General features: G+C 37.2%; 2 protein-coding genes across 3 annotated transcripts in view; both read right to left on the reverse strand.

Annotated features, from left to right (window-relative positions):
• Mitf (transcription factor Mitf) overlaps positions 1–4,664 on the reverse strand; it is a 46,756-nt gene extending 42,092 nt beyond the window's left edge. The window contains exon 1 of one of the 2 annotated variants that reach the window (XM_065492982.1): positions 4,454–4,664. In XM_065492982.1, the coding sequence (XP_065349054.1) occupies positions 4,454–4,590 (137 nt within the window). In that variant the 5' untranslated portion in view covers positions 4,591–4,664. The remainder of the gene's footprint in view (positions 1–4,453) is intronic. The other variant, XM_065492981.1, reaches the window with a different exon arrangement.
• A 313-nt stretch (positions 4,665–4,977) lies between these two features.
• LOC135946241 (actin nucleation-promoting factor WASL-like) lies at positions 4,978–12,985 on the reverse strand. The gene is made up of 7 exons (XM_065494371.1): positions 12,827–12,985; positions 12,577–12,754; positions 11,308–11,535; positions 11,156–11,255; positions 10,342–10,718; positions 6,728–7,132; positions 4,978–6,365 (listed from the first exon to the last, which is right to left on the reverse strand). Exons 2-7 carry the CDS (start codon positions 12,733–12,735, stop codon positions 6,108–6,110), a joined length of 1,527 nt encoding a protein of 508 aa, XP_065350443.1. The 5' UTR covers positions 12,736–12,754; positions 12,827–12,985; the 3' UTR covers positions 4,978–6,107.
• Positions 12,986–13,493: the final 508 nt, after the last annotated feature.

A 13,493-nucleotide genomic window follows, 5' to 3' on the forward strand; every position in this document is an offset into this window, starting at 1 on the left:
AAACCTTTTTCTACAGTTTTTTTAACTATAGGAACAGGTACACCTAGATTGTTTTTTAATTGAAATTTTTACCAATAACAAAATTCCTACGGTACAACGTAGCCCTAAATTTAATATTCTGTGTTCTAATTCAGAAGCCCGAAAACTTAATAAACGGTAAAATTACCAAATAAATCAAACGCATTAGATTTGTATCATTTTTATTTTACTCGTGGTTATATTTTTTACCAGTCAACGTTGATAAATGAAAGGCGTTCACAATGTAATTTGCTGCACTTTTAAGTAGCTAAACTGGATATTTCACTTCAAAAGGTTTATCTGTAATATATTCATCATACACATTTTAAACGGCCTAAACGAGTCATTTACATGTCCAGAAACGGGATAAGAAAATTGTTCACCTTCGAGCTTTCAACCACCACTTTTTCGGTCATTTGTTGTGGATTGAAGCAAAAATTACATAAAATATAGAATATCTCTCGTCTTCAAAATACCAAATATTTATTTCTGGAATAAAACTGGCCTTTGACAGAACCTCATATTCTATTCACATTGTAAATTGGTACTTTTATTTTAAGACAAAACTTCTGACGAAGAATGGCACCCATCTGGCCTCAAGCAAGCTGTGGCCTTGGCTATCTTAATCTAAATCAACGAAAACCATTTATTTTTTCGATGTGACAACTAACAAAGGTAAGACAGACATATTTAAATTTTTCCCGTGGTACCTGAATCCGCTACTGTCATATTTGATCTCTTAATAAACATATGAAAAGGTAGAAATCTAATTAAAATATAGTAAATTTGGTATCATTTTAAAGTGATATAAAAGCAGTTATTAGAAAATGTTGGTAAGCTCCATTTCGAAAAATTAAAAAAATAATACAGATACCTCTTTGCTTTTTCATGGTAATTGAGTAATTATTTTCGCTTATTTAAACTAGTCAACTTCTTTAGTAATAATCAGATCATGTAAGATTTAATTGTTGCAATTCAAATTGCTTTATGCTTGTTCAACCTGGACAATTATTACAATGTACTTCAAAAAACTGCTTTCTCCGATCGATGAAAGCTTAACGCGTTTTAAATAAGTCAAAAATGTCGGTTTGATAATAATTAATGCTTAGCATTTGCTTGAGATCATTTTGCAATTCAAATTATAGCTCACGCCCTAAACTTTATTCACTGTGTTTGAACACTGTATAATTAGTACCACTTTTTATACGTGTTTTTCCTTCTTGAGCTCTCTGAACAACAAAAACCTTATTGCTGACGGACACTTTTTATTTATAACCTGTGTTGTAGGGCAATTACAATAAACATTACCCACAAAAATTTCGCATATCCTGCACTACTCAGATCAGTTGTGATGAAGCATAGTGCAAAAAACTTGACCCTGACTTAAATTTTGCGCTTTCCTTACTGAAAGATTAATTTATTTTATAAAATGATTGCTATCTTTTGGAAAAAACATTTAATCACTGGTATATTATCTGAACTTCTGAACACAGGAAAATAGTCTCAATATACAGATAAAGCAAAATAAATAACGACAAATTGTGGTCTTAAGACCAGTACATTGACGCCACACAGTGTCTTAGAAATAAAATACCGCACATGTGCATTTAATTGGCGTAAATGTTTGGGCAATTTTAATCTTATCAAAAATTGGACATTTTAATTTACTCTTTTTTTACTTTATCACACAAAAAACTAGAACAAAATCAGCGTGGTGAATTTTTACTCATGGAATATTGGCGGCATTAAGGCTTCCATTGATCTATTTTAAACCGATATAGGTCTGGATGTGGCAAATGACCCGCCTGCTTGGAATTTAGTATCGCAAATTAGCAGTTACAGTTTGACTTTCGGCTGAGCAGGTTTGCAATTACTTTTCTTACCGGCAAGTGCCAATCTACGGATATAAATTTGAACAGGACAAAATTTGTTGACAATTTATCATTGGGTTTATTCTTAAGCTTCTTGCATTATTATTACCAGGTGAGAAAATTCTGAGAAAAAAAATCTATTAAAATGAAACAGATGGAAATACTTGATTGTCTAATAAAACGGTCTGAAATTCACAGCCCTAGATCTAAGACAATTATTTTTCGCGCTATGACAATGAGTGAGTCATACACAGTGGATGTGGAGAAGCCTTTTTTTGTTATCAACAACACCGCGTTGCGGGTGACTCATCGAAAATGATTGTTACGTAAAAACAATTCAGGATTGTTCAACTTCAGCCCGGGGTCGTGCGTCTGATGTCTGGTAGAGGTTTTTGACTCCAACAGACTCTTCAGTCGCGAGTATGTTTATACTTGATTGGACATTGTTTGCAAAGCGCGCGATAAGTGGTGTAATTGTAAATACATGCATGGCTGCCGGGACGACGTCACTCAATACTCTTTCTTTGCCCTCGCACTCGGCGCCGCCAACGCGATTCTTCGCATGCTTTGTGTGATTCACCACGCGCGGCTGTATACAAGCTCTTCTGCTCAACACAACTTGTAATTTATAATAATAAAATGCATCCTCGGATCGAATGACGCTTTTTCCTGTACGTTTGCATCGCACTATCCCTGTTGCCAAGTGCAATGAGCGGAAGCTGGACGCCGCTTTTGTTGTACACTGCTTCTGCAAAATTACTTCACTATCTTGCAAAAATTGAAAATAACATTCGTTGTTAAGGTTTCTTTACTCTTCCACTCTCGTTTGCACTCAAATGAGGGCAGGAAGACGTTTTCAAAGTTCGCTAATTCCCATTTGTAGATTTGTATGCAGCAAATACTGTGGTATATAAATTATGTTTCGGAGTTAACGTACTGCTGATGAGGTGTGTGGGGCCGAAAAAGCTGCTGCTTTATTTTGTGCGAGAGCGTGTGCTATTACTTTTCTTTCACATTTTCTTGAATTATTTTTAGCCTATTCCATACCATGTTCCTCGCCCACGGGAGTAGCCATATTGTAAAATCAGCGTACTAAATTAAATTCAACCTAATTTTTATCTTTTTCATTCATTTTCAAAGTTTAAATTTTTTATTAATTTTAACGGTATGATATACCATCAAAAATCATAAATTAATAATACTTCCAAAATCCAACCTAATCTAATGAAATACACAGGAGTCATTTTACTGAAAGAGAGGGGGTTTGGTGTCCTCTGAGAAACATTTCAACGTTCCAAGCGTAAGAGGGAAGCTGGACAACATTTCAAACTTAACGCTGGGAAGCGAGCGAAGGATCGTCCTCTGCGTGCAGAGCTCGTGTTACGCAAGAAATACGGAAAACTTCACCGTTTTTGCCACAATTCGTCCAGCGGCTTTCAAGGTCAGGGGCGACTCAGACTTTAGTTGATTTTCCCTTTTTGATAGTGACTAATAGCCTAAAAAAGTCATTTCTAAAATTGTAATATAAGTTTTTGATTCAGGCTTATATTTTTATAAGCTAAATTATATATTTTGACTTTGTTGAACAAGTTGGCTTTTTTAGGGAACTTAGAAGTTAAAGAAGGAAACTGCCTAATCTAGAAAATTCGATGCAATTTGCAGCTGAAACTAGCAGGCAGAAAACAACTTTCATCGACATATTTTAGGGATTTTTCTTCTTCTATTTTGAAAAATCAAATTCTGGACAGTTAGATAAGCACAAAAGCAGCGCATCAAATAAGACTGCATGAGCGACAAACTTTAATCGCGTTCAAAATCTATAAACTTCTCTAGAGCTTTGTAAAATCAATATATTAAAAAACGAGTTTTTCCATTCGGAAAAATGCATTTTAATTTTAATGCTTTAATTAAGTAATATTATTTATTCAGAACAACTGTTAACAGATGTTAAATATTTATTTAATTTTTGGAAAAGTTTAAATGTAATTATTTGTATAAATATGGTATTAATTAGTAACTTTTCCTTTACCTATTTTTTAAAGAACCACTTTCACTGGAAAAAGAAAACCAGAGATGTTTGCTGAAATTTGCCTGCTTACAGTGGCATTATTTCTGGTGTGTTTTTTTATAGATTTTATAGATTATATAATGCCAAATTTACGTTTTCAACTTTGGACTGCGATGAAACTTCTGTTTTTTTAATACAAAACGAAAGCACAAGGTATTTCTCTAAAGTGACTAGAAAATTGTTTAATCAAAGCTTCAAATATTTTTCTTTCAATCTATTTATCATTATGTAATCAATATTTTAGTGCTTTCTGATCACTAAAAACCAATTCAAAATCACATCACCTAATTATGCAGAATTCCAAAAATCTGTTCTAAAACTAATCTGTTGTGAAAGGTGCCATCAACTCTGATAAAACAGCTAAAATGTATTACCTATAGTGTAAAATCGCAATTAATAATTGTATTATAACCTCCAAAGAGGCGCGAGGCGCCTTTCAGTGTTTGCGTTTCTTTCCTAGCTGTCAAGGACTCACGTCGCCGTAACTGGCACTCACCTTTCGTCAGGCACTGTTTTCGACTTGAGCTCGTAGAAGATGCCCTCGTCCAAGCGCGCCTCCAGGTCCCAGAGGTTGTCCATGTCGACGTCGAGGACGTTGAGGTCAAAGCCCAAATCGACGCCGGACTCGTCCATCTCGAACGTCCGGAGGCCCTGCACACGTCGGCTGGCTGTTATTGTGGCGTGACAAGTGCATACATCGGAGCCGCGGTGTTTTGCTATTGCTATTGCCGAGCACCAGCACGCACCACGCACGCCCGGCTGCGACGGAGCGACGCCATCTACTGGACAAACCCAAATCCAGATTTTTTCCAGGAAATATGAGAATTTTTTAAATAGTTTATGAGATAGACTCGTTTTAAGTTGACTTATATTGCTAATTGTTGAAGGCAAAGGATCAACAACTAAAAAATATGCGCCATTAAATGTTGGACATAAAAAAACCGGTCCAGGTGGTTTTGGTCAACTAGTTTTTTGCACAGCCGGTGTTCCTTTCCGTGGTAAAAAAAATCGCAAGGCATCTCTATTATAATTATAGCACTTTATTATTCATATAATTCAATGGTCAACTTCATTTTTCACGCCTTTCAATATTCTCATTTTCAGGTAAATGAATAGGGCTGCGCTAAGCTTTTTTGCTCCGAAAAGTTTTTTTAATATTTTAAAGCATTTATGCTTTTAGTACTTTGAAGGGTAATTTTTTATTAATCAAAAATCAATTTTTAAGTTAAATACAGTTTTTTTTAAAAAAAACCAATAGATTGTTGATTGTTTACCAGAATTAAAACCCTCATTGAAATTTGACGGTTAAAGTTTTTTTCACTTTTTTTTGCACCTTTCAAATTTCAGGATTTTTCTTTTTCTATTCATATTTTTTCCAAAAAAGGGTATTTTGTACTGTCTTTAAAGGTCGATGGTTGACAAATGGAGAAAATTATTCCAGTTATAGCGAAACTCTAGCAAACAAAAAAATTTGAATTTCTTGAAAAATCCGCATCTGGTCAAAGTTAAAAAATTTATGTTGATTTTTGTCCTTTCGCCTTAATATGTCTAACAAAACAAAAAATGGAGTTATTAAAAAATGACAATTTGTCATTTTGTAAGGAAAGTATTAGACAAAATTAAGGGTGAATTTATCCCACTTTATTTAAAGGTAGGACAGGGCAAAAAAATGGAAGAAAACTGAGATCTCAAAAAATGACAATGTTTCAATGAAAAGGTCCCAGAGTTAGTTATTTAATTTTAAAGAGACTTCAAGTGATGATTAATGCCTTTTAAAACCCAATATTTTTTATTTTGAAGCACGTGCCAGAAAAATAAATAGGAGAAAAAACTTAACGCGAAGCCCTATAATTGATATTTGAATACCAAATTTCAAGTTCTACTTGATCAACAGTATTATTATTAATTTATCGATTGGCATCTCTCATAATTATTTGATAAAATTGCAATGGCTCAACAAAAAACAGCCATTCACGCATTTTCAGTTCTTCTGAATATACAATATGTACATTATTGATATCGATAAGGGAACTTGAGCTTAAACTTTTGCAATACATCATGGAAAAGGCATGTGTGTCCGTGAATTGTGCTGAAGTGTCTCTCTCTCAGGAAGTCCATTTCCTGGCGTTGGGCTGGAAGAGGGGTGTGGGTCATTCATCCCACTCATCGTCGTCTTCATCGTCGTCGTCATCTTCGTCGCTGTCCGATTGAATCACCTTGGCCCGGTCGGCCAGCGCCCTCGCCAGAGCACCTGCTAGTGTGTCTTCTTTCTCCATGTCCGGTTTGGCCGCAGAGGACGCGCCTGGGGTCACCTTCCGTAGCTCCTTTCCCCGTCGAATCTCGTCCAGCAGGTCACCACGCGCGTCGCCACCACCGCTCGGTGCCGGGTTTGAAACCGGCTCCACTTTCTAGAAAAAAATATTAAATAAATTAAATTTTGACAGTGAAATACCACTTTAAGTGACGTGTACTTTGTTGGGATTGGTATGGTAACCAACAATTTCTAAGACGCAAATATCTCTCAATCTTTTAAAATGTGTTAGCAGATTTATGCCTCTGGCATTTTAAGAAGAAAACAACAAGGGAAGACTGTTATTCCAAATTATTTTAAAATTTTCATTTGAAAAAACACCAAAGCAAAAGTTTAAAAAAGGCTTGTAACAAAAACAAAAATGTGGAGGATTTTCGATTATCAGTAAAAAAAAATCAACTGATTTTTCATGAATTTAAAATTTTCGCCAACATGAAATAAATTTATGTATCTACATACCTTCAATTGCCTTCCACCCCTGATGGCATCCATGAGGGCTGATCTTGGGTCGTCCCCGGCGCCCATGGGGGGCGGCTTTGGAGCGCTTGGGGCAGTGGGAGTAGCAACCGGGCTGTCGAAGACCGGAGGTGGCGGGGGTGGTGGTGGCGGCGCCGGGCCCCCGCTGGCTGGGGGCGGTGGGGCAGGCGGCGCCATTTTCAAGCCGATCACGTTCCGTGACGGCGGCGGTGGTGGCGCGGCCACCTGCTGCGAGGGCGGCGGCGGGGTGGCCCTGATGCGGTCGGGGGGCGGTGGTGGAGGTGGGGCGCCCCGCTGCTTTGACTCAGCGGGCTGAGATAGCGCCGTCCGCACAGGCACCGGAGGCGGAGGACCCGGCACACTCTGATGCACCTCTTCTTTAACAGCCTGAAAATTCATTTCAATCAGCATGGCAGTAGGAAAATAAATAATTTAAACTCTATGGGGTAGCTTTAAGAAAATGCAGAGTTTGTAATGTAAGTTGCTAGTTTAAAACTTTCCTGATATCTACTGGTTAAAAAAATCATGGAACTTGTAAGATGTTCAAATTATATATTTGTAGGCATATTTCAATGTAACTTTATAATTAAATAGTTTATTGCATTTAATTTAATTTCCACATCTTTTATTTTTTTATTTATTTGTCATACATTAGATTAATGGTTGAATATTATTGTTAAATTAATTTTTGAAATAACTTAATAATGTGTGAAAGTTATCAAAATTTGTATCAGCCCCCAGAATATATTTAAAATAAAAAATAGGCATATCATGAGAGAATCCAGTATGACTCTGTAGCTTACTGAAAGTAAAAAATTACACGTCAATCGATTTGTCTCATTAAATAGTATCAAAATAATTTAACTCATCACTTTAGATATAAAATTTTACATTGTCATGATTGCCATTTAAAAATTTCTAATATTTTTAACGGCTTGTAGTTGAATTCTATATTTTTTTAAATAGTTTACATACCATCAACCTTTATATTCGATACTTATATCTTCCTCGCTGGTAAATATGAGTTTATTTAACGGCTTATACAGGAAATAGTAAACAAGGTATTTTCCAGATATGATTGCAAATTTAATCAAATCTACGAATTTACCGAGATTTTTGCTCAAGCACTTATAGCCACTGAATTTAAAAACCCTTATGAAATTCATCTGGTTTTTTTCAAATGAGAAAATTTTTGTAAATCTAGATTTTTTCAACGATTTCAACATTTGCAACAAAACCTAGTAGCTGTAACAAACCGCACACTCACAGAAAAATTTTTCACTATGAGTATGAAAATGCGGCTCTCAAATTGATAATGCAACTTTGAGTCTCACAGTGAGTATCAAAGGCGTCCGGACGCTTCTCGTACTCACTGTGATGACCAAACACTCGTTCTCAGTTGATAATGAAGCGAGCGAGCATTTTGGTCATCACAGTGAGTACGAGAAGCGACTGGACGCTTTTGGTTCTCACTGTGATGACCAAACGTTCATTCTCAGTTGAGACTGACGCGAGCGACGATTTTCGTCATCACAGTGAGTACGAGAAGCCGCCGACCGCTTTTGATACTCACTGTGATGACCAAACGCTCGCTCTCAGTTGATACTGAAGCGAGCGAGCATTTTGGTCATCACAGTGAGACTGAAAAGCGGCCGACCGCTTTTGATACTCACTGTGATGACCAAATCGCTTGCTCGCTTTTCAGTCTCAATCTGAGAGCGAGCGCACATCTCTTTTAAGTACTCACATACCCTGCAGATCATGGTTTCAGTCATTTTTAATCATTTTATAATTCATTTGGATAAGATCTCATAAATTTACACACTCGGCGGCATCCATGTTTGATTTGATTGACATTCTCGAGAGTAGTGTCAAGGACGAGGAACTTAGGACAAGCATTATTTACTTAAGTCGCTAATGGACATTTTTTCATTTTTATTATGTTTTGGCCGATTTAAGTTGCCTTAATTACGAATTATCGCAGCCAAAAGAGGCTTAAATCAGCAAAATTTAGGCAAAAAATATTGGCAAATGAATAAAAATAAAGAAAAAACGTGAGTCTTCAAATATCTAATGCGCTATCTCCTTTCTCTACATGCATTGCTTTAACAGCTGAGTTTTAATGGGTGGCGAAAACTGTAATTTTTACATATTTTATGCTCTAATTCTGAAGCTAACCTATGTCAATCTTGTACACATAATATTATAAATTGAACAAAATGTTGATTATAATATGATTTATTCTATTTTATCTTTATGCAAGTAAAACCAGTAGTAGTTAGTTGTTTTTTACATTTAGAGAGGCGTGTACATAAAAATTAAAACTCAGCTGTTAAAGCAATGCATGTAGAGAAAGGAGATAGCGCATTAGATATTTGAACACTCACGTTTTTTCTTTATTTTTATTCATTTGCCAATATTTTTTGCCTAAATTTTGCTGATTTAAGCCTCTTTTGGCTGCGATAATTCGTAATTAAGGCAACTTAAATCGGCCAAAACATAATAAAAATGAAAAAATGTCCATTAGCGACTTAAGTAAATAATGCTTGTCCTAAGTTCCTCGTCCTTGACACTACTCTCGAGAATGTCAATCAAATCAAACATGGATGCCGCCGAGTGTGTAAATTTATAAGATCTTATCCAAATGAATTATAAAATGATTAAAAATGACTGAAACCATGATCTGCAGGGTATGTGAGTACTTAAAAGAGATGTGCGCTCGCTCTCAGATTGAGACTGAAAAGCGAGCAAGCGATTTGGTCATCACAGTGAGTATCAAAAGCGGTCGGCCGCTTTTCAGTCTCACTGTGATGACCAAAATGCTCGCTCGCTTCAGTATCAACTGAGAGCGAGCGTTTGGTCATCACAGTGAGTATCAAAAGCGGTCGGCGGCTTCTCGTACTCACTGTGATGACGAAAATCGTCGCTCGCGTCAGTCTCAACTGAGAATGAACGTTTGGTCATCACAGTGAGAACCAAAAGCGTCCAGTCGCTTCTCGTACTCACTGTGATGACCAAAATGCTCGCTCGCTTCATTATCAACTGAGAACGAGTGTTTGGTCATCACAGTGAGTACGAGAAGCGTCCGGACGCCTTTGATACTCACTGTGAGACTCAAAGTTGCATTATCAATTTGAGAGCCGCATTTTCATACTCATAGTGAAAATTTTTTCTGTGAGTGCATAGTGTCCAAAATTCTAGTTTGAACATTTAACACTCGAAAAAATTCCTTTGACAAATTTTATCTTGTTTGAAACTCTGTAGGAAAATTGTATTAGTAAGTGTGCTCTTCTTATTAGTCAAAACCATCGAGTGGAAAAATAATTGACAGTTAATATTTTACACCATTTTTTATCATTGAAAGACTAATTTAAAATATTTATAGTTTAGTTGGTGATAACCATTACAGTTATTTCAAAGATTTCATAAAATTTCTAAACAAAAAAAGATATAAAGAGCTCGGTTAAAGTTGAGAGTTGAGATTAAATTCTAAATCACACATCCGTTTCTTTCTGTAATCTGCATGAAACCGGAAGTACTAATCAATAACCTCACAGGGGGAAAACGAATTTCAGTTTATCAAAGCTACTAAATACCTGGAGGCCTCCATTTTGCGAGATGAAATCGTAAATAAACTCTCTGGTCTGGGGATCCCTGAGCTCATACTCCTTGACGCCAGCCTTATCGAAGAACTGCTTGAGCTGCGGGTCGTCAACATTGTCCATGTCAAAGCCCTTGTTGGGGTCCCAGCCGATGTGGGTGACATGCCGGAAGTCCTGAGGACATCCGATGTCCGCCTTGGTCAGTTTTCGTTCCTTGTCCTTGCGGCTCTTGCCCATGCTCACGAACGACGTGTTCTGGCGATGCGCTGTCAGGGCCGCCTTGGACGCCATCAGAGGCGGTGGACCGTTTTGGTTCGCCTGCGTCGGCCTTTCCGGCGGTGGGCCCAGCACCGACAATCGATTTCTCCTCTCTGACAAAAAGATTTATCTATCAGCCATGCAATTAAATCAATGTCGAAAAATATTGCTTTTAATAAATGAGCTATTCAATTTAATACTATTTACTACTATATCGACAAAAAATGAAAATATTTTCATTTATTTTCATAACATCAAACAGCTCTTTCTAGGCAAAATGAATTCTTAGATTTTGTAGATGTTCATGATCATAGGGCTGTGATTTTAAGACAGTTGGCAATTTTTTCTGAGCTAAAAATCGTCAAGGACCAATCAAATTAAGCCCAATTCAATTTAACACCATTTTAATCGAAGAGCAATTTAAGCTCCTGGAAATTTCTTCTAAATTTAAATCAAAAGTCCTTTTTTATTAGAAAATAATTTAAATCCCTTTTACTAATATTCTCATGCAATTTTAAGAATTAAAATAAATTAATTTCGTGTTTCATACCAATTTTCCTCTTCCGCTTGGCCTCCATTTTTTGTAGCAGTGCATTTCTCAGCTTGCTTGCTTCCTCATCATCCGCAAAATTGAAAGCGGTGATGCCATCCTGAGAATACACATGGTGAAAAAATCCACAAATAACACAGGACTGAGCAAACCTCAGCTTCAAATGTGTGAAGAAAGGGTCTTGGCGACTTGTAATCGATGTGGTTGTAGACCTCGTGCTCCCATATCATCGAGTTTCTCGTCGGACAATAGAGTCGGAAAAAGTAGGAACGTCGAATGTTGTCCTTGACTAGGCACAGCACTCCACACTCTCTCTGCACCCAGCTCGTGTGGTGCGGAGGCTCGCTGCTGAACAGCTGCACCACCGCCGTCGCCAATGTCTGCTCAACATTCAACACACAAATTTCAAATGAGGGTTTTCCCTAGAGTTTTTTTTTGTATATTTTTTTTAAATGCTATTATAGTTTTTTTTAATGTTCTAAGGAATATTGAATGTGGTATAATATATATAGAGGTGTTTTAATAGCCAAGTTGTATGGAAATGTACCTATTATGAAAAATTGGGGAAAATTTGGATTAACATGTTTGTCTCTTTTGTTCACAAATATGAGTTTTAATGATGCTAGTAGTACTAGCCAAGAAACACTCATAGAGAGCCCACAACTTGTTCAAATTATCTCAAGAACGGATTTTTATTTTTCTTCTAAGGGGTTAAAAAATTTATAAGTGTCTAAAACATGCCTAGCAAGTTTCAATATGGTGCACCTCTCAGTTTGAGAGATACAGAGGGCCAAAAAGGGTAAAAAACGTGATTTGTTTTAGTGTTCACTTTAATCAAAATTCTCTATGGGTTAATTTTGACCATCAGAACAGGCGAGAAATCAAACCCCACTTAACTGAAGTTTAATAGACTCTATATCGGTTCGATTCATTGGATCTGCACACCGTTAGGACGACTAAGTTAGGAGCTTGCAGAATTTGTGCAATTTAATCATTTGGATGCCATCAAGACGCTGAGGAACCGACCTGATTTACCTACAATCTTGTGCCTGAGCACTCTCTAGGCGTGCAAAGGGTCAAATCAAACAAAATTACTATCTTCATGGCCTTAAAAACCCTTTAAATGACATTGAAAATAGGAAGAAAAACACCCAGAAACGGCTGAAAATACGAAGAATTAAAATATTGAAAACCTGGACACCAGTGACTAAACTTTATACTTACAGAGAAGACGAACAACCTTCAACATGATTTTGAAAAAGAAAACTCCTAATGAAAGTACGCAGTAATAATTGAACTATAATTTAATTGTTTAGCTAATTCAGGGAAACTCTATCGATGTTCAGTCAGTGTTCACTTATGGTCTCATTATTTCATGAAATTAATTTTTCGAAAAATTTGACAGCTCTGCTAATACGTACCAAACATTTCTGGCCGAGAAGTCGGAAAATCTGGTCGTTCTCGGTGTCAGTCAGCAACTTGGAGGGAACGTTTAGGATCTTGGCCTGGTGCTGATTATTATTGTCGACGAAAGACATTTTCCTCACTGATCCGTGCGGCCCCGTCATGTGTCCGACCATTTAGGCTGTGCTTATGCCCCTAACATAGCGGAATTCGATTAATTTTTATGCTGCACTGACTCATGCAGCAAGAAAACAAAAGGATCTCAACCTGTGCGAGCAGCGGTGATTCGAAGCGATTTACACGCCCATTTAGTCACACACGCATAGGAGTGTCCATACGTGATTTCAAAAGAAAGCAGTGTTGTTCGTTCTGACTGTTTGCAATAATATTGCTTGCTAAGCTTAGCCTCAGCCAGACGTCAGATGACGGAAGGACCACCACCACTACGCTGTGCCAGTGCGCTATCAGGGGCAATGTTTTCTGTTTTCACGACACGAGCGCTTCTCAGCGGCTAAAATACTTACTACAATGAAACTGGCGCTAAATCTTTCGGGATTGATTTGGTTTTTTCGATTTTTTGGTTTTTGTCATCCTTTTATCCTATGGAGACCGTCGTGCAGAGTAGGCAGCCTGCACGGCGGGTTACCTTTGCTCCACCCTCATCGCTGCAGCAGGTGTCATACTCACATGCCCTGCAGCGGCCGAGCAGACACGATCCGAGTGCATATCAATTAATTTTCGTATTCATATCAGGTTAATTTCCGCAGTGCTTTTATTTGTTAAGTGATAATTTATTAATAATTGATAAATTGTCTATGTAATTGAAATTTCCAACCCTTGCAACACTCGTGCATTGTTAAGCCGTGAGCTAAAGGGCGCCCTGAGCGCGTGTGCTAAATCTCTACAAAAATTTGGACCCAAGACTCGTCGGGGT

Source organism: Cloeon dipterum, chromosome X (assembly GCF_949628265.1).
Source record: "Cloeon dipterum chromosome X, ieCloDipt1.1, whole genome shotgun sequence".
Lineage (NCBI taxonomy): Eukaryota > Metazoa > Arthropoda > Insecta > Ephemeroptera > Baetidae > Cloeon > Cloeon dipterum.